This window comes from Crinia signifera, chromosome 7, assembly GCF_055691185.1.
Source record: "Crinia signifera chromosome 7, ASM5569118v1, whole genome shotgun sequence".
Classification (NCBI taxonomy): domain Eukaryota; kingdom Metazoa; phylum Chordata; class Amphibia; order Anura; family Myobatrachidae; genus Crinia; species Crinia signifera.
Window position 1 is genome coordinate 189,488,235 of NC_139223.1, and position 22,149 is coordinate 189,510,383.

Genomic DNA, 22,149 nt, shown 5'->3' on the forward strand with positions numbered 1-22,149 from the left:
AGATGCTTAGAAATGTCCCTACATCACTGTGTGTGTGTGTGTGTGTAGGGGCTTTAGCGACAGCAATGCGCGTCACTGCCTGAGATTGATGTCAGTGTCCATCAATCTCGCTGGTCGTTAATTACTACAGGGCTGGTGGCAATGCAGGTGAATGTAATCTAGGGTTGGGGTAACTACATGATGTACTTGCATAACTGTCATCAGATGAAGAAGCTGCTACGTGAATTCTAGAACATTTCCAGAAAGGTACGTAACAGACTCCACACGGCCAGTGATGTGGCCCAAGCACACTCACTCTGCCCTAGAGGACTATCGGCCTAACTCAGACTTGTGTGCTAGGCTTCGTATGTTCACAGCCTAGCAAACAGGTAAATGCCACCACCCCCTCGCTCGTGCCAATCCCCCCATTTGCATGCGAGGGGATGTGTACGCTTACACATGCCCTCGTATGCGGCAACACTGGTGAAAAATCATCCGATGGTCGCGGACCATCTAGACAGACTTATTTCTGACGGAGATGGCCATAAACGGGGCGGGTGCTGACTTCATGTTCGCACTGGAGGTCTGCGCATATGCGCTCATGCGCAGATCCGCGCAATCAGAGACAGGGCTGAATTCATCCCCGACCAACCTGAATCGGGCCCTGTGGCACAAGAAGTGGGCCATCTGGACATCGCCTTCCCTTAACTTCATACACTGTACTTTATCAGTACAACCCCCAAGCCACCTAACTGGGTTGCCATAACTTGGTTCTACCGTGTGAGTTACATTGTCCTGGTCAGATCACTCACTAGAATCTTCTAAGTCAATAATATGACCACGATCGGTCAACAGAAAGAAAAAACAATACAGAAATAGGGAAAAAACTTTTACATACCGTAGGTCACAAATGACAAAGGGTCAGCCCTAGCAAAATGTCAACACTGAAATGGTCGGAACATGAAAGGTCGACACGAGTTTTTCACCTTTTATGTGTCTATGTTGACATGGACCCCCATTTAATTCGCTCATCAATCTTTATCGTTCACAATTGTAGTCCACGCAGTAACCTTTTGCCTATCAAACAATAGTGGCCTACCTACTGAATGCAGACCTAATTACTGTCAAAGGATTGAGATCCCAGAGAGCAACAAGTGGTATCAGCTGAGGCCTCTTATACTCACTGGCCAAAATAAGTCTGTCTATGGTCTAGTCCCACTTCTCCCAGTGCTGGAGTTGCCCGCGATCCCCCTTTAACCGCCAGTAACCTCACAGGCGGCAGGGACTGCATACGATACACTGTATGGAGTCTTTCTGCACATGATGTATTATATGTGATTCTCAGCCAAGCTTTCCGGGAGGCTTGGCGGGGCGACTTACTGTATCTATAGTGCAGCCAATGCCATCTTCAGGCTCTGATGTGATGTCCACGGGACCACGCATTGCATCGGACCTGAAGTCAAATCTACAGTATGTGATTTGGTCACTTTTCAACCAATTTATTGCCGAAATAGGATGAAAAGTAACTAAATTGCCGGAGAATCGCCCTAGTGTATAAGCACCTTAAGAAGGAGCATTGGCATTGGTTTTACGGACATATGTAGCACCTGAAAGTAGGGTGGCCAATCCCAAGATCTGGCCCCAAAACTGATGGGATTTCAATTCACTTACTAGTGCAGCGGGAGGCAGGCGGGTGCGCAATGCTTGTGGGGTCAGTGGAAGTGGGCGGACGGGAGTGACACGGCCTGCGCAGTCTAATGCGTCTCAGCACACACTCAAACGCTGCGCGGCTAATCCTGGCTCTGCGCAGCTTGACGGTCACTCCCATCTGTCCGATTACCCTACAAACGTCACGGACCCGCCTGCTTAACGCTTTCAAAAGGCACCAGTCAGTCTCCGCTCCACTCGCTGCACTAGTAAGTGAATGTGCGGTGCGGCCGTTTTGGGGGCTGGGGGTGGGTTTTTTTAAATCAGGAATACCAATCCCAAGATCCTGTGAATCCCAGGATTGAGCATTTTTCAATCCCAATTCCCTGGATTGAAAAAAATGCCCGGAATTGGCATCCCTACCTGAGAGAGCCATGTTCTCAATGGCCTGGACAGTAATACCGACAATGAATATCCAGCATGCACTATATTAATCTCTTTATCACCGGTGTCAGGGTCCGTGATCTCACAGGAGAACACTGGCCCTGACAGATCGCTCAGCATACATCGCTGTGTGTGTGTGTAGGGGCGATAGTGATAACGATGCACGGGTCGTGCATGTCACTATCTCCCTGGTTATTAATGATCGGGGCCAGTGGTCTCACCGGAGAACACTGGCCCTGACAGATCGCTCAGCACACATCTGTGTGTAGGGGCGATAGTGATAACGATGCACGACCCGCATGTCACTATCTCCCTGGTTATTAATCGTCAGGGCCAGTGGTGTCATCGGAGAACACTGGCCCTTACAGATCGCTCAGCCTGTGTTCTGAGCATTCTGAACAAGCTAGCATCGTTCAGAACACTCATCAGCACATCTCCCTGTGTGTATGCCCGGTTACCGTCGGGAACCCGTCTGTCGGTGTATTAACAGTCGGGATCCCGACGTCGGGTAAATGACTGTCGGGACCCCGTCCGGCACCCCAGATGGCGGAGGTGCACTTATATAATGAATGCATGCACCCAACCTTGCGACCAGTGGGTGGTGTGTGGCGGCAGGCCGGTTCATTTGCATATGGGAACGCCCAGGGCTTGTTCTGATGCTAATGGACCAATGACGCGGTTGGGGGGGGGGGGGGGGGCTGGCAGCTGACATCCCTCCCACCCACTCCCCCCCCCCCCCCGAGCGTCCACGCATATATGATTGACTTCAGAGTCACTTTCATATGGGTGTGCCTCCGCCATCATTCGATGGTCGCCGATCCCACGAGCCTGAGAATCCCACAAGCGTGCGGATGGATGTTACCACCATTCGCTAAGCGGGATCTGGTTGACTCGCAAGGATGTGAATTCAGACCAGAATAACCCCCTATATGTCATAATATAAGCTGGACACATTCGGAGTTTCAGGTGATGTTCTTTGGATGGTAACATGACTGCCTTTATAAGGTCTGCAGCTTGGACGATCTCTATAGACAGGGAACAGTTCCACAGGACGTAAAATGTGTTCTTCTAAGGTACATAAACAAAGATCAGAGGATCTCAAAGACAAGCTTTATACCCACTCACTCGGTGCTAAATAACAAATGAGAAAGCAGACAGTGGCGGAGGCTGCCCGGACAGATATGCTTATTACTAACTAGGAAAAACACAGATATATCAACAGGCTACATACCAGGTTCTGACAAATGGTTGTAACAAATGCAGAAATCTTCCATTAGATACTGCAATACTATAGTTATCTGACAGACAAGCAGAAACCTGCAGTAGTATATAATTGTATAATTGTAGTAAAAGCTACAACCACAACATGCAATGTAAGAATGGAACTGCTGCCACTGCCCAAAAGGGGCCCCTTTTTTAAATGAACGGTAATGTTTTATTCAAAATTCAACTGTGATGCTTTATTTGTATGTATTTATGATGTAAGCTCTGTTCTTCTAAAGTAATTATGGGTACTCTTTACCTAGCACGGCGCCCACGATGTCCATCGCGGTCATCGGGTGTAAAAAATCGCGGGCATCGCATGCACTACAGTAACGGGTGCGACGCGACCGGCGCGATGCCCGCGATTTCCCATAGGGATCAATATTACATTTTTCAATGGACCCGATTTTTCAGTTCAATGCCTCAAGGGGGTACGCGTCCTCCGACCTTTTCATACCCCCACTATCCACGTCGGCGTGGAGTTGAGAATAGAATAGTGTGGCGAGCACAGCGAGCCACCGAGCCCGAAGCGTGGCGAGCCCCGCGCGGGGACGCGGATACCTTCACAGGTAAACGCGGCCCTACGCGGGCTTCACAGGTATCCGCATCCGCTCTCCACGCTTCGAAAATGATGTGACTTTTCCTCTGCCTGTCACCACATTCTTGGGGACCCCTAAACTTGGATGCTACAGATGTTGCGGTTGCACCACCTGCAGCTATATGACAGTGGTGGCCATCCATTCTCTGGAAAAAAGTACTACATTCGCCACCGGGTTTCATGTAGCACCCGCTTCGTTATTTATCTTATAAGCTGCCCATGCGGACGACATTACGTCGGCAAAACCGACTGCACTTTTAAAGAAAGAGCAGCGGCACATCGTTCTGCCATTAAGGCAGCGATAGTGTCTGGAACTAGTGAACAGCCTGTAGCGAGGCATTTCGCTCAGGCTAGACACTCGTTGTCATCCCTCCGCCACCGCATTATTGATCATATACCGCCACCTAAAAGAGGCGGTGATAGATCATTAATGTTACTGCGTGCTGAATGTCGATGGATTTATCTCCTCGACACACTGGCACCGAAGGGCCTAAATGAAAATGTAGGTCTTTCATGCTTTCTGTAATTCTGCCGTTACCAGTGCCGAATGTGTAGTGTTAAATATTACACCTGTCGACACAACAAGTCGACCATCACTGTTTAGTTATATTATGGTTGCTGCCAATATGGATCCTTTTTTGTTAGATCTGCATTATCATTGACATTGTACCATTACCTGTTTTTTACAGCATTATCATTGTGGGATTTTTTGACATGTTTGTATTGCATTTCGATCATCATTTAATGTCCCCGCTTATGCAAAGATGTAGCGGCAACAATACATTCTATTGTGACCCGCCTTTTGGCCTTTTTATGGGTCCTGCAGTATGCTTATCCTGCTATATGTGTGCTTTTAAAACATATTCACTTGCACTGTTTTGTCCCCATGGTTACAGTTTGTTTATTTTCCCTTTTGGTGTTTTCTACGTGATACAGGTTCTCTTCGCGTCTCCAGCGACGCTCTCACCCAGTGACGTCATCATTCGGCGCCTGGCCGGGACGCAGCAGGAGATGTGAACGGGATCTGTAAGGTATTTAATTGTTGTCCATGTCTGTATATGGTTATCTCTTTGCACCTTGATAAAAAACCCGAAAGGGTTTGAAACGTCGGGCTTAAGCCACTGCCTACGGTGTGGTTATTTCTTCAGTTGAGTGCCGCCGCCAGGATTGCTACATTTGTGGGTGATCCCTACCTTCGGAAGGCACCAGCGTTATTTATATACCCTCCTGTTATCATCTGGTTGCCCTAGGAGTGCCTCCTCTGTGTTCTTTATATATATATATATATATATATATATATATATATATATATATATATATATATATATATATATATATACACACACATATATACACACACACACACATATCAGTAATATATTCTGCTTCAGTTACAGCTTATATAGAACATATAGTTATTTTATACTTTAGTGTCCAAAAATAATTTACAGAAAACTCTCCAAAGCTTTCAGGATCCATCTAAATCTATCCCACGACGTTAGGAATGTGATTATAAGGAGACCATAGTTGGTCAAGAATGTAGTGTGATCATGTGAAATAAATATATATATTAAAAAAAACAACAACAGATAATTATCTTAATTACTGTGGAAATGAGTGCGGTCTGCCCATGATTGATCTTCGGTATAATTGCCTACCCGCAGTGCAGTCTTTCACCCTTAGTGACACAAAATGATTTCATGATGTACAAACGGCTTCACATGAAGGATGGGAAGGGACTGTGTATCAGTGTCACTGAGCTGAGATCAATCAACTCTCGCTGCTTCCACGTCCCATAATGATGGACCAAGGTACAAAAGTGAAATTAAACATAGACCGGGGTTGGAACACCATCAGAGCCTAGATAGTGTCAAATTTGGATACTCAATGGGAAATTGGAAAGGTAAAAAAAATAGGCCGGCTGAGCGAAATGCCATTTTATTTGCCGTGCTTTTCATCGATCAGCCGCGTAATCCATCAAACGCGACGGACAGAAAACTCCCCGTCATTACTCAGCCTGTTACTGGAGTGAAATGTTTTCTGTCCCTTTGTAACAGCACAAAACAATTAGTGACAGGGGGTGGGCTATTGACTATTTATCAAATCTCCTTGATTACGCCGTTTCCTTTTTAAAACACAGTAGTCTAAGCTGCAGTCGCTACAAAAAATTAAATATTAACTTTCCTCCCTCTTTATTCACACAAAAGAAAAAAAAAAATCAATGCGTGTTAACGTCTGCTAAAGCAGACGCAGCATCCATAAAAAGGGATAAAGGAATTTGCCAAACATATACTTAACATTGAATAATGTAAAAAATATACAGACAAAATAACTAATAAAATGAGATTATCCATCCAGCAACACAATACCCCTCGACATTCGGTGTAAATTTTCTAAAATTTTATTTTACGTGAAACAAAAAAAATGCCAAAAAAGCAAACAAAATATATACATATAAAAATAAAAAACATAAAATGGAAACCTAACGCAAAAAAAAAAAAAAGTAGAATATAAAAAGTACAAATGTCAGCAAAAATTAAATAAATATTCCTTTGCATACTTGTAATCGCAATAACCTTGTTGATTGGGGACTACACTTTCTGAGCGCGCTCAGCTTCTGCCAATTAATATTCATTAGGCATTGCACTGAATGTTCATCGCCAGCCTCAGCTGTACTCTCCACGGGGTAGGGGAAGCTATATTTATGATATTAGGAGAGCTCCCTCTCACAGGCAGAAGAGACCGCGAGGTCACGACAGACCAATGAAATAATTTGCCCCAAGCAATGTCTCCCTGGAACTCTTTTACCTCTGATCTCGTGGTGTTGATTAATGAAGCAGTGGTGTCACTTAGACTGATCTATCGGAGCGGCGAGAGAGAGCGAAAGCGCTCACCCTTGTAACACTGTATCTGACGCAGGACAAATGAATGTACGTTTAATACATTTTCAAAGAATAGGCTCAGAAAAAAGCATTGCCCTAAGCATTAAAACACTTAACAGCATGCCGTATGTAGATTTCTAGATTCGGGAGCCCTAAGTAGAAACTGTGCTTTAGAGAAGAGGGCCATTATAGAGCGCAATAGGCGTTCAATATATACTATAGGTACATTTTTCTCAACCACTGATTCAGCAGAGAACCGTATGCAAGAAAGAATTGGATTGTTCAAAAGCCTTTTCATGTGAAGGTGTAATCTCTGCATATAGTATATTATAATACTGCCTTGCACAAACTCTCGTATTCTAGCATTTTGTAGACAATCACAACAATTTCCTGGTAAAGTCTGCATTACTGATAATATGTAGATGTAGTAGTTTAACCCCTTCGGTGGCAGTCCCGGAAATTTTCCGGGCCACGCTGCGGTGCCGCAGCGGGCAGTCCCGGAAAATTTCCGGCCATGCCACAAATCTACAGGTGTGCGCCAGTGGTGCCTGCAGGTGTGCACCACTGGCGCATCACCTCACCAGTGACCCCCCACCAGGCAGCTCCCTCCCCACCTCCACTGTTGTAACCCCGCCCCCCCTCACCTTCGCTCCGGCGTACGCCTGAGCTCCCCTGCCGCTGCCATTACTTTGGGAGAGACGGCGGTAGGCTCGGGGATGTTCAGCACGGCTCGGGGGACTCGGGATCGCTCAGGTTTTCGGGCGCCCGGAACATCCCCGAGCCTGCTGCCGGTCAGTGTGCTTGTATGATTGACAGCGGCAGGGGAGCTCCGCTTAAGACCGCTGGAGTGAAGGGGCTGTGGAGGTTCACAGGAGGGTAGGGGAGCGCTGGAACTCATCAACACCGTCAGTGGACGTTTTTTCTGGGACAGGAAAAACCTTTCCTATTTAGGTACTCCTGCCCCAGAAAAACCCACCACTGAAGGGGTTAATATGTGTATTATGTACAGTAGGTGTACGGATTACCTGGTCTGATATCAGTGTTTTCCAAAGACTAGTCTGCTGCAACCTCACAACATATGACACAAGTACAGATGGAGCGGGAGACATCTTCCCCCCACCAGCCGCCGTAAGGGGATGCGCGCGCGTCCCCTTACAAGAGGGCTCCCCCCGGGTCCCCGCAGCCTCACAGACGGTCGCCCCAAATCCTCGCCGCCTTGCCGCACCCCCCCTAACCCTGTCCGTCTCCCTGAAGTGGAGACGGACAGGGTTCCCGTCCCCCCGCCGACGGGAAACTGGGACGCACGTGCGTGTGAGACACACGCACGTCCCAGTCTCTATCGCCTGGCGAGTGCCAACCAAGGATGATGCCCGCTCCATCTGAATCTTCCAGAGGCATATAAGCAAGAAACATAGGGGGTGATTCAGGTTGGCTCGATAAAAGCCGAATTCGGTCAGGGGACCGATGTTGCGGTTCTGCCGATGCGTATGGGAAAAAATACGCAGGTGCAGTCCCCATATGCGAACGCCTTCAGCGAGTATTACACGTTTAACTGCTCAGTATGCTTTGAATTTATGCTGCTTAGCGAGTCATGCTGAATCACCCCCATAATCGGTATAAACAAGGAGGTATGACCGCATCAGTTAGTTTGCAGTGTACAGTAAGGAACGCAATACCACCTATTAGCCGAGGCTCTAAAGGTGGGGCTCCAGTGTACTCCATTATTGAAATCTGGACTGCGCTGCTGCCCCAAGCTCAGCAGTCGCCAGTGGTGGGGAGTGTTCAAGCTAAAAGTGTAAACTGCAGTATAAAATTTAAGCTGTGGGCTGCATGCAAAAGCAGACGGTATTTACCTGGCACAGAAAAAAAATACTGCCACTTATACATTTGTTAGCTATTATATATATAATATTTGTGAGCTGCTTGATACGATCGTGGAACACTTTATAAAAACAAAATAGTTACGTTCCGCTAAAGACTGTACACGTGATATTCCTAATTCGTACTATCCTTATCTCTAGGAGTTTTATGGTCTGAGTGCCAAGAACAAGGGGAATTATAGTACAATGCAATCAGTCATATTATGCTTGCCACAAAAACTGAAAAGAAAGTTCAAAAACAAAGAAACGTACCCAAACTTTGCAGCTATATCATACACCTGCTTTTCATGCTGTAGTACCTTCTCGCGGTCACCCTCGAACAACAAGGTCGCGACACAAAGCTGATTTGGATCAAAGCCTTTAAACTGTAAAATAACACAGTAGATGTTGAAGTAGGAGCACATCTTGTCAACTTTTAGTGGTGATGCTGGTTTATATTGGAGAAATGGCCTGTGTCTTGTAGTGTGGGCCACACAACTGCCCCCCCCCCCCCCCCCCCCAAAAAAGAAAACAAAGACAAAAAACAAAGTAGTGGCGTGTGGTTAATGTCACATGGCTCAACAGTGCCAGAAAGGATCTAGACACTTAGTTTAGGGCAGGTATGTCCAACGTTGGCCCTCCAGATGTTTTGAAACTACACATCCCAGCATGCTTTGCAATAGTTTTAGCATTCTCTAATAGCAAAACTGTGGCAAAGTATGCTGGGATGTGTAGTTTAACAACATCTGGAGGGCCAACGTTGGACATGCCTGGTTTAGGGCATGAAATACTGAATAACATTTCGTTTTGGCCACGACAGTCACCGGTAATGTTGCTGGCACCGAGTGGTAGGATTGTCAGATAATCTGTTCACCCTTTAGACCACGGGTTCTCAAACTTGGTTTTCAGGACCCCACACTGTTCACGGTTTCCAGGTCACCCGGCAGGTGCACAGGTGCACTCATTACTCACTGACACATTTTTAAAGATCCACAGGTGGAGCTAATTATTTCACTTGTGATTCTGTGAGGAAATCTGCAAAACGTGCACTGTGTGGGGTCCTGACGACTGAGTTTGAGAACCTGAGCGTTAGACTAATGATTTGTATTGCAAGCATTTTTAGTATTTATTCAATCAAATAAAATGGGTACGGCAATATAAATCACTGGGGTAAATGTATGAAGCTCGGAGAAGTGTTAACTGTCCCCATAAAGAACGTTATGTACAAGGTGATGATGCTCCAGCCAATCAGCTCCTATCTGTCAATTTACATATTGGAGCTGATTGGCTTCTTTTTACTTCTTTTACCTCATAGTCTTACGCCATACTCGTTGGTGTTTTAACTAGTATTCCAAAGCACTGCATCTGTGTCGTGTCACTCACTCTTGTTCGATCTCCAATGTCTAGTAACAACGGTCTCAAACATGCCTGACATACATTTTCTCTAGCGTGTTTAACAACCTATTATAGAACTTACAGTGGCAAGTGCCCCCCCCCAAAACTTTAATATTGTCTTTATAATGGTTTCCAAATCTGTGCCAAATCACTTTTAGATGGCTTCAAGTTTTGGGTGATTAAAAAAAACGCCATAATACACTGAACCACAAGAATTTCATTCTATATTAATTTAATAGAAAAATAAAAATAATACGATAAGGTTGCAGGGAGCCGCCAATATTCTCCGGTTCAGGCTTAAAAAAAACTCTGTGCGTGTGGTCAAAGAAGAAATATTATATTACTGCAGCATTTTAGAACAAGCGACGTGGACTGAAACTTGCTGTCAGACTGAATTGCTGCAAGAAGAACATAGATTCCCTTTTCTAGATGAACCAACCGTGTCCCTTTATTCAGAACCAGCTTGTTCAGCTCCGAAATGCATGTGCAACGTCCGACTCCACCTATGTTGAGTTTCCGGTCAGGGAGTGGCATTGGACAAACACACGTGTGTAGTGTTGTACCGGGACTATAAGAAGATACTGTACAGATTTGAGGAAGAGGGAACTAGAACTTTAGAGTTCTATATACTGAAAAAAATAGAAGCCGACATCAATCATCTACCGTTTGACCATGAAGGCCATATGGGATCAACCTAGACATTGGTCAACCATCCAGATACCCACCAGCTTATGCCTGACTGCCACGCCTTGCACCCCTCAGCAGACTGCTCTCAAACATAACATAAAGGGCTGCAAAGGAACGGACCTGTACGCCATCACACATCCCTCAGGACTCCCTAGCATGAGGCTAAGGGGGGTGATTCTGATTGAATCGGTAAACTGTGAAACTTGCAGCTTACCAAGTCCTTATGACACCACCCTGGCGAATTTTCGCCCCTCTGCCGCCATTTCCACTCGTCACGAAGACCGCCCAGCATTTTCATGGGGAAGCCCATGAAATGCTGGGCGGAACACCTGGGCGACACCCGGCCCCTCCGCCGCACGCCCCCAGGTTACACCGCCCGGTGCGAACATCTCGGCGACAATGCAAGCTCTACGGCCAAGCCCAACAATTCTGCGTTTTTTAAACCCGCTTAATAAAACTGTACCATGTGTCAGCATAGTGCTGTAGTTAATAGAAAATAGTGCCTTCATTAACCTTTTGGAGTCAACATTATTTTGCAATTCAAACAGTTTGGTTTAAATAAAATTGTATTTTTTATTCAATGGTCTACTAGCGCTAGGGCTGTTGAGCCCGACTAGACGTTGGACTTGAAAGGGTTAATAAAAATAATAATAAAAATAAAGCTTAGAACCAGTTTCCGTATTTACATAAATGTTAAATATTTTATCATATAACCCCTGACAAACTGCCTATTGTCATAAGATATCCATGACATATACAGTGAAAGATACTTAGAAAAGAATATATGACAGCGGGGCTTCTCTATCTCTCATTAATTGGAGAGCGCTTTATAAATCACAGAGATTGTTTTTTTCAGTTTCAAGTAAACTCTTCTTCCAGCTTTCCAATGGTTGCTGCTGTTGTTCACGGACGTTTATTTGGGTAGTATATACCCTTCAGTGTAGCGCGAGTTGGTTTTGTATTAGCGGTCTATCAGCAGTGCTCAAATCACATTAAAGGTGCGTACACACGTACAGATTTTTCTGTCTGATCTATCTGGTGGGAACAAAAACCTGGAAATGTATGGGAGCAAATGACAATCGAAAAATTGTTCCCAAATGCTTAAAAACAGACAGTGATCAGTCAGACAAATTGTTTAAATCATTCTGAAATATCAAATTTATCAAAGCATATATTTTTTCTGTTTTCCTGCATTTGGGTGGAAGTTTTTGATTGTCATATGCTCCCGTACATTTCCAGGTTTTTGTTCCCACCAGATAGAATCAGACAGAAAAATCTGTACGTGTGTACGCACCTTTACTTCTAAACAGAACGGCAACGGGATGTAAGTGGGGGGAATGTTTTCTAGCAACAATTCAAAAGTAGCAAACATAAAATAAACCAAAAATTAACCTAAATAAAAAATAAAGCTGGATTAAGTGCAGCTTGTGTAGAATATTAAAACAAGGTTACAATAAGCATAAGTAAAAATAATCATCACAACAGGGGTTTCCAAACTCAGCCAAATAATTGAAAGTTACCAGGGGTACTGGTCACTGGGTCGATATGCATTGGGTCGACCACTAAAGGTCGACATCGCTTGGGCCGACACATGACATAGGTGGACATGGCTAAGGTCGTCAGGATTGGAAGGTCGACCGTCAAAACGTTTGAAATGAGATTTTCCCGTTTTTTTGTCCCGAATGTCGACATAGTTGACATGGACACCGTCAAAGTGTAACGCGTCCTCTCATTTCAGGCACAGTGCCCTGCTGCGCTCGGCACACTATTTAATTCTCCCGCCACGCCATAGTGGATGGTAGGGCATGAAATACCGCCCGTGGGCACGTCGGCTCCAAAAAAAAAAAAAAAGTGAAAAACTCATGTCGAGCTTTTGACTGTTGACCTTCCCATTGTCAATCTATTGCTTGTGTCGACCTTCCAACCATGTCGAGCTAACTCATGTGTTTACTTAAGCCATATCGACCTTCAGTGGTCGAACCAATGCATGTCTAACTAAGTAGGGTCAACCTTGTGGTCGTATCCCGGTACATGACGGTCTTAGGGCTAGTGTATCCCGTTTCACGTCCGGTGCCTGGAGGAGAGACACAGTGGAGCAGTATGAACACGAGGGACCATTGATTCCACACGAGAGAACATGGGCTGGTACGCTAAATAAAAATATGCTATGCGTAAGGGACCTTATGATCTAGGGATCAATGAGCCCTACAGTGTCTGCCTCTCTTGTGTCTGGTCTTAGCGCAGGGATGGGGAACCTTCGGCCCCCCAGCTGTTGTTGCATCCCAGCATGCCTTGCAACAGTTTTAGCATGGCCAAATACAAAAAATGTAGCAAGGAATGCTGGTATGTGTAGTTCAACAACAGCTGGATGGGCAAAGGTTCCCCATGCCTGTCTTAGCGGAATAGAAACGGGACGCAGCAGGACCAGGATAAAAACCGCACAAGACCTGAATAATTGGTTAAAAAAGGGTTAAGGAAATCCTTAAACAAAGCATTAGCCTTCATCGTACCTTACAGGTGATCTTTACTGCCCCAGCCAGAGAATTAGGGCTCTGAACCGTCACTGGCAGCTTAATGCCAAGTACTAGGCCTTAGTGAGAGGTAAAGTGAACAGAGATAAAGTACCAACCAATTGGCTCCTAACTGTCACATTACAGGTTGAGTCTGACATCTGTCAGGAGCTGATTGGCTGGTGCGTTATCTATCTCGGAGTCTTAGTACATAAACCACTGGGTAACTATCAAGACATCCCAACAGACATGTACTGTAGTTCTGAGATTTTGATAAACCCCTGTTGGCATAAATGAGCAGAACGTTCTAAACACAAACCAAAACATACCAAAAAAAAAAAAAAAAAACTGTACCTTTGTGATGTAGAATTTTTTTAACCCATCCAAAAATGAAGTAAAAATTGAGGCCACCTGAGGTTTAAGAGCATGCCCTGTAAAGAAAATAAATACGTGCACAAATAAATCAAAATTTAAAATGAGTGCAGCTGCAGCGAGCGCTCAATGAAATCATTTTGCGGCACAACTGTACAATTCCTTGGGGAGCGTATTATAAAGCAAACGGGGCCTGGTCTCTTTCCTGATCAGGTTGACTAGTACCGTACAGCAGTCACACTGTTCGGCCTGGCCAGGCTGATAAAGAAAGGGTCAACAGAAATTGCTGCGGACAGCCATGCCAGCTAAAGCCTCACTCCCCCACACAATAAGGTAACTGCTGTGCGCCTGGCACGCTGCTACAAATGGCAGAGGGGTCCTAGTGCACCGGCAGCGTTAACGGTCACTGCCCTTATATCATGTACACATGTAAAAGAGAAAAACTGTTAAGCCCCGTACACATTGGGGTAGATGTACAGAAGGAGCCATCCTCATCCAGCTCTATAATAGGATTAAGTGAGCCAGAGCTGTTGGACTTAATCCAATGCTAATCGCCTGATGCATTGTTCTATGTATTGTATTGCAGCTGAGAACAATAGATAATAAGGCATGGTGAGCCATGGCTCAACAGAGAAGGCTAGTTGAGGAAGTCTCCCTCTGTACGAAGCAGTGATAAGGGAGAAGTGATGAAGTGCCTGGTACTTTATAACCTGCCAATCAGCGCCGGTCTCTAATTAAAACCAGCTTGTAAAATTGGCCGGTGAAAAAGTACCAGGCACTTTATCACTTCTCCTCCCTTATCACTGCTTCATACATCAACCCGTTTGCCCGTTACAAGCTTTATCTTTAAAAGAAAAAAAAAAAAGCTTAATGTGTATGCACAATATCGTTAATGACGACGCTACTGCCCATCGTTGATGACCCGCGATGTGCAGCATACCCGATGTTGACCATATACTCAACGAGGCATGCTGGCAGTGGATTGCGGGTGACAACACTGAACAATATCATTAATGACATCATACGGTGGGTATGTGCTATATCGTTCAGCCAGGCTTACCGCCGATATAATTAACGATATTGGCGATAGTGTTCATCGTCTAGAGTGTACGGGGCTTTACAGGAATAGATATTTTTGGCGTTGCCATATTATTTGCATTACATTTCATTTATTCTTTACAGAAGCTTACATAAGCAAGTACGGGTTATCAGTTATTGCATCACAGTAGTAAATACATAATGTATACATACAGCAAGACACCACCCTCCGCAGTTATAGGGAAGTCAGGAAACAAAGACAGGATGTGATTACTTGGTGTAGTTCAGGGATAATCCAATCATGGTCATTGTTACACCTTACCCCAGTTTAAACCCTGCTCAGATGGTTATCAGAGTTTTCGTAGGCCAACCGACTTAACGGTGGGTTTATTAAGTAGCAGGTCATTAAATCTGGTGACCATCGGTTGCCATTTTAAAAATGGCAATTGTAATAAATGCTACAAGAGGCTTGTTCCGGATTTATTTCTATTGTTGTGTAAAAAATGTAGTGCACAAAGCCGTGTGTGTGTGTGTGTGTGTGTATTACACTGTATAGGTTTGCTTTTTTTCTTTTCCATTTTTTATTTGGGGTAGTTATTGGTTTTGTTTTTGCCTCGGTGAAGGCCAGTCGGTATTCAATGCCGGCCGCAACATTGAAGGCAGATTTCGACACAACAGGTCAGACTTTAAAACGGCCGTGGATTGTCAAATCCGCGGCCGTTTTCGTCGACGCATCCACTTTTCAACACTCGGAACATTGAATTTTCATTGTCGAGTTCCTGTCGAGCGGAGCGAAAATGCCCGGGGTTCCTACTGTCGGGATGTTCCGGGATTGAATACCCCTGTACTGTTCTCATGATGATATCGGAGGAGTATTCGACTTCTTCCTCTTATCTCCCGCCATGGCCCATTTCATTATCAATCACCAAATAATTAATGTTTCATGGCAAGCGATGCCTGCTTAATCTCTTCATTAAAAAAATAGCAATTTATAATAAGTAATGAGATCTTCATTTTTGCTTTTTCTCTCAACACTTTTGCACCAACAACTCTAGAGAGCTTCTGCATTTTTGTGACTATAAATTGCGCAAGTGCTGAAGTTGATAAGAACGCTCAGTGTACACACACACAGTGGGGAATCTCCCATAATTGCAGGGGCAGTCACTGGGTTAATGCTAGGCATTGTAGTGCTTCAAGCTCTGATGATACATATTCTATTATCAAAGGATCACACATAACTTGTAGGGAAGTACGAGTTCAGTAACAGGACCTATGTTGGCCCCTAGGCGAAGGGAATGTAAAACAATCACTCAAAGAGATCACTATACATTTGAAATTAAATCAATTTGGATCGTATATATTTCTGCCAACGATGTAACAAAAACAGACACAAACAAAAAACAGAAAATACATGAACAGATTGTAAATCTACACAAATTATTAATTAGTGATTTTAGTGCCCAGATAAATCTATATGCTTCATGATGTGTTCTATTTAACATGGTATAATCCCCAACTACACCCAGATGTAGCTGCTGGCCAGGCAGGCCCACCCGCCCAGATGTAGCTGCTGGCCAGGCAGGCCCACCCGCTCAGATGTAGCTGCTGGCCAGGCAGGCCCACCCGCCCAGATGTAGCTGCTGGCCAGGCAGGCCCACCCGCTCAGATGTAGCTGCTGGCCAGGCCGACCCACCCGCCCAGATGTAGCTGGCGGCCAGGCAGGCCTGCCCAGATGTAGCTGCTGGCCAAGCAGGCCCGCCCAGCCAGATCTAGCTTCTGGCCAGGCAGGCCCGCCCGGCCAGATGTAGCTGCTGGCCAGGCAGGCCCACCCGGCCAGATCTAGCTGCTGGCCAGGCAGGCCCGCCCGGCCAGATCTAGCTGCTGGCCCGCCCAGATCAGTCTGCTGGCCAGACAGACCCAGCCGCCCAGATCTGTCTGCTGGCCAGGCAGGCCCATCCTCCATGTTAGCGGAGCTTGAAGCAGGCACAAACACCAATTTGTCGTTGCTGGCCTGGCGTGCAGGCATAACCACCCATGTGTAGCAGCTGTCCTGGCCTGCTGGACTTTTCCAATTACTAAAGCACAAACTATCCATCAAAACATCTGCAGCTTTCTGCTGACAAGTTAGTGCTGTCCAAAACATCACAAGCTTAATTCCCTTGTAGTCCATTTGTTTCTTCAGACAAATACAGTACTGCCACTGTTCACTAATTAAGGTCTCAGTCCCTAACAGTAGGCTTCAGATAACTGGATGGCATATTAACAAGACATTCTGAGGGTTCAAATAATTACATATTGATTTGTATTGATTGTTAAACAAGTCTGCTAGTCTGACGTTCTAATCTTGCTTCTGTGTTTTGCAGGCACACTATAGTTTGGATATAGGAGCACGCCAGGCTGTTACATCGGCGCAGGTTATTGTTACTAAGAAGAAGAACAGAGAAACACTAACTCACCAAACTGAAACTGTGCATTGTCCATAAGGCGAATCGATGCGGGAGCACATCTCTGGAAGACAAAGAAATAAAGTCACTAGAACAAGGGTGCCACAGCATGATACTCTTTACAAACAGGGGTATGTGGATGGAGGAAGCGCAACCAATTAAAAGAATGCAGCCAATCACACAATGGATGGGATTACACCTGTCCCCAAAAGAACAACATGTACAGTGCAGATATTGTGACGTGGCGCAACTGCTTCAAAAAATGTTCATGAATTTCACTTTTTAGCAAAATTTATTAAGGAAAATGACATTGAAGGTAAATGAAAACAAATACAGATACATTTTACAAACTGGACTCTGGATATATCTCAGGATGCAATTCACTTCTGGGTAAAGATAAACATGTGGTATCTCACCATCGATGTGGGCTGCGCCATCTGCACTTTTTGAAGACTGAGCACCTGGGCACATGCACTTTACCTGGACGCACGAACACTTTATGGACACTTGCACTTTCTTTGACTGGGGAAGCCATCGTTTAAGTCCACTGCGGTGGTGCCGCAGTTTTGAGCTCAAACGTAGCACATCGCAGCCCACATCGATGGTGAGATACCACATGTTTATCTTTCTCTGTTTTTATCAATCTCTCCTTTTCTGGGGGAAAAGGAGTACTGAGGGTGATTTGTAGAGGTCCCTACATTATGTTCCATAAAACAAACAAACAGTCTAAGAGGAAGTGTCAAACAAATGGCCGCCATATTATAAGTACTGTATCATACCACACAAAATGGCTGACCCAATGTATCTCAGCAATGTGAACGCTACCACCGCTTCATGCACTGATTTCCTACAGATGTTTCCTCATACATCAAATCTGCAGTCGTGCCAAATAGCCCCTCGGCACACCAAGTCCTGCGAGACTCAACTAGCATTGGGAGTCTTTTGTTTGCTGAAAATGTGTACAAACGTACATTTGTCGCACAGTCTCCTGGTGCGACAAATGTATGCCTGCATCGCAGGCACCCAAGACCCATTTTCCACAAAAAGGCACTAAACGCTAGTGAAATTGCACTAGATCTGTCAGCTCACTCATATCAGGCATCTCCTACTGCGTGGTTTATGGAGACTAAATGTATGAGGACACATCTGTATGAGCCTTTTCCATAATCACAAAATGGACACCTCTACCTACCTACCTAGTTATCTGGCTAACCACTCCTCATGTCTATGAGGTGTACTGCCACTGACCACTAGAGGCCAATCAAAGGACCAAATCACTCCTTTGTGTGCCAAGAGATGTCTTAACAGAAATTGAAAGCAATTTTTGCAGGGACACTGGTCTGTTTTAAACTTGCTGTATATACAGTAGGGATGGCCATTATTGCCATTGGCATCAATGGTTGCCATTGATGGCAATAGTGCAACTGGCCATCGATAGTGCTAAACTATGCAATGGATGACCACCAATATTTTTAACTCTCGATGGTCATCCATTAGGTTTGACTGATTGGCCTGTGGGCCAATCAAAACCTGGGGGCAGGGCTTCATGGGTTTCAGGGGAGGAGCTATGCTCCATGTCTCGGCACTTTAAAAAAAATAAAGCAAAACATCAGTTTTGCTGTGCCATCGATGGAGGGAAACCATCTGATTTTCCCTCATCGATGGCAAGTGTTCGACATCGGCCAAAACCACTGATGATTTTGATTCATCGATGGTCGATGGCCATGCCTAGCTGGATATGGAGAGAGAGAGCTGTGAAGACAGAGATTGGAGGTAGGAGCAGATAGGGACTGGGGGTGATGTGGAGTGTTTGTGGGCTAAAAACTGTCACAGCTCAAAGTGAAAGTACATTGCAGAAGCTGTCATTTTGATAGGGTTTTACCTAAGTTCTGTGTATAAGAGATGTACAGTGTAAAGTAAATAATGTATTAACCATTATAAAAGGGACATATTTCAATTAAAAAAACTTTAAAGAAACTAAAAACCACACGCTGAAGATGGAGTGTTGAGATGTAGGAGCGGGATAGGAGCATGAGGAGAACAGGTGTTGTAACATGATTGGAAGCACAATCTGATAACTAGGCTCGCACGCTCCCAGTGAATGAGAACATGCAGGTCAGTGGTCTTCTGAGAGACGCTGCATAATTCACCTAGAGGCCAGAGTGTGGTTATCAGCCTGCACAGACATTACATACATAGGGCAGACATGAGCAGGAGCCCGAGTGAGAGCATTATGGATTGGGTACTTTATTTTCTGCATTTCAGAACAAAGACGCAGATACAGATACAGCTGCAAGTCATAAGGATGCCATCCAACAATAAAGTTGTGCAAAGATGTGATTGGGTTATTTTACTAATTGATCTAACAAACTTTGTCAAAATTCACAATAAAATATATATATATATATATATATATATATATATATATATATATATATATATATATATATATATATATATACACACACATATATATATACATATATATACACACATATATATATACATATATATACACACACACATATATATATACATATATATACACACACACATATATATATACATATATATACACACACACACATATATATATATATATATATATATATATATATACACACACACACACACACACACACACACACACACACATATATATACATACAGTACATACATACACATACCCTCCTGTTTTATTTATAAGGTGCCACAAGTGGTTGGTAGCACTGTAAGTAGAACAATACATGCTACATATAACAATACAGGGCACACATTAGAACAATACAGCGTTATGCTGGGACACACCTAAATATTTATCTGTCCAATCTATCTTGCGAGAACAAAGATCTGGTAATGTATCGGAGCAATTGACAGTCAACCATTTGCTCCAAAACACTGTAAAAAAAGACAAAATTGGTTAAATCCATTTCATCTTAACAAACTTACTCTAATTATTTTGTCTGTTTTTTAGCATTTGAAAGCAAACGATTGTCCTTTGCCCCCGAACTTTACCAGATTTTTGTTCCCACCAGATATATAGGACAGATAAATCTTTAGGTGTGCACCGAGCTTAACAATTAGGAGCACAATTCTCAGTACATACAGCTGAGATGTAGGAAAGCAAAAAACCTTTCCACATACTAACAGGGGTAGGCTATCATCAGTAGAGATGAACGGTTACGAGCAGGGGTTTGGGTAGACGGCAGCGGAGTAGGAAAGAGAGAGAGAAGAGGTACCTGCTTGAAGGAGCTTAAACTCTATGGGATGTATTCAATGCGGTCGGCGAGGGGATTAAATGTCGGGGATCGCGAAAACAAGAGATCCTCACCATTTAAAGCACCCGCAGCGGCCGCTCACCGTATTCAACCTTCCGGGGGAATCCTCGCTGTCAGAGGACGGCAAGAATCCGCCCATACAGCGAGGCCCGCGGCTAATGCAGTGCGCATGTGGCTTCCCAGTAAGTGACACACAACGAGAATCAGTATCTACATTACTCCTCCAATCCACTGGCTTCCTGTTCTACAGACATCGGGCAGCCTCAAACGTGTGTTATGGAACGGTCTTCTTACAGGTCGCCATGTCCTTGCAGCATTTGCCTACCCACACCTGGCATACAAGGCTGGCTTCATAAATAATGACTGAGGTTGGAACGGATAGAACGGGACTAGAAATGTATTAGCAGGCTGCTCATGTGCAATCACAACTCTGTGCATGCCAAGCGGTCCTTGCAAAGCTGCTCAGAGGCAGGATTTCATCGCGGAGTGACTGACAGGAAGTGACCATTAGGGGAAGGTAACCGGGAGAAGGGGCAGCGAAAACGCATGCCTACTGGATGTTTTTGGGTCATGTTTCTGCCTTTAGCTGCGATCATGTATGTAAAGTTAATGTTCCTCATTATTGCATCAATGCATACCCAGTTGCTGAGGACTTTGTGATGGCTCCGTGGGTGTCTATTCTGGGTGGCAGCTCCCTTCTGAAGACAAGCAAGTCCAGAAATTGGAAAATCGCAGCGGTGTAGGCAAGTGCGTATAAACATGAATTAGGCCCTATTCACAGCAGTAAGAACCAACTACACGTCATGAGGAACTGTAATGTTATTTAAAGGAATCCCTATATTCTGGGTATATGGATGATAGGTCAACTGTGTCTAGGTCAGGTCTGGCCAAGCCAGTCCTCGAGATCTACCAATGGTCCATGTTTTCCAAATCACCTAGCTGGTACACAGCTGTAGTCATTACCAACTGTCACATTTCCCAGATCACCTAGCTGGTGCACAGCTGTAGTCATTACCAACTGTCACATTTTCATACATTCCTATTATAGATCCTACTTGCCTACTTTTGAAAACTGGTTTCAGGGAGATTATAGTTGGTAGTAGAATTTTGCAAAGCGCCCCATTGAAGGGGCGTGTCATGCTCCACCAAAAGGGCGTGTCTAGTTCCATATATGGAGAGATTGTGAAAAAAGATTGTGAATGTGGCACCTAGAAGCGAGGGTGTGTACTGCTACATCTGAGAGGAATCTATTAAAATGACTTATATCCAAATGTAGATAAGCCCCAAAGCAGTCAGTAAGAGCTACTATACTTGGTAAAGTGCTGGGAAATGGCGCTGATGATTCAGTGTAAATGTATCTGTCTCTCATTCCTTTCTTTCCCAAAAATGTAACAGTGTAATGCGGGCTAGGTGACATGAGGGAGATTGTCAGACTAATGAGGGAGAGAGGGAGATTGCTGTTATTTCAGGGAGTCTCCTGCAGAATGCAGGATAGGCAACTATGCTATAGATCCACAGGTTGTCTGATATACATGAAGTGTTGGTAGATCTTGAGGATAGGTTTGGCCATCCCTGGTCTAGGTCAACAGGTCGACCCCATACGCACTAGGTCGACATTGACAAAAAGTCAACAAAAAAGACAAAGGTCAACATGGCAATGGTTGACAAATGAAAAGTTCGACATGAGTTTTTCCCCCAAAATTTTTTGTGGTTGGACTTTTTCATGCTTTACGATCCACGTGGACTACAAAGA

General features: G+C 44.6%; 1 protein-coding gene across 1 annotated transcript in view; it reads right to left on the minus strand.

Annotated features, from left to right (window-relative positions):
• AGPS (alkylglycerone phosphate synthase) overlaps positions 1 to 22,149 on the minus strand; it is a 172,905-nt gene that overhangs the window by 55,859 nt on the left and 94,897 nt on the right. Inside the window, exons 12-14 of the mRNA XM_083154721.1 lie at positions 17,131 to 17,182; positions 13,619 to 13,695; positions 8,946 to 9,058 (exon numbers count right to left, since the gene is read on the minus strand). Of these exons, the coding sequence (XP_083010847.1) occupies positions 8,946 to 9,058; positions 13,619 to 13,695; positions 17,131 to 17,182 (242 nt within the window). The remainder of the gene's footprint in view (positions 1 to 8,945; positions 9,059 to 13,618; positions 13,696 to 17,130; positions 17,183 to 22,149) is intronic.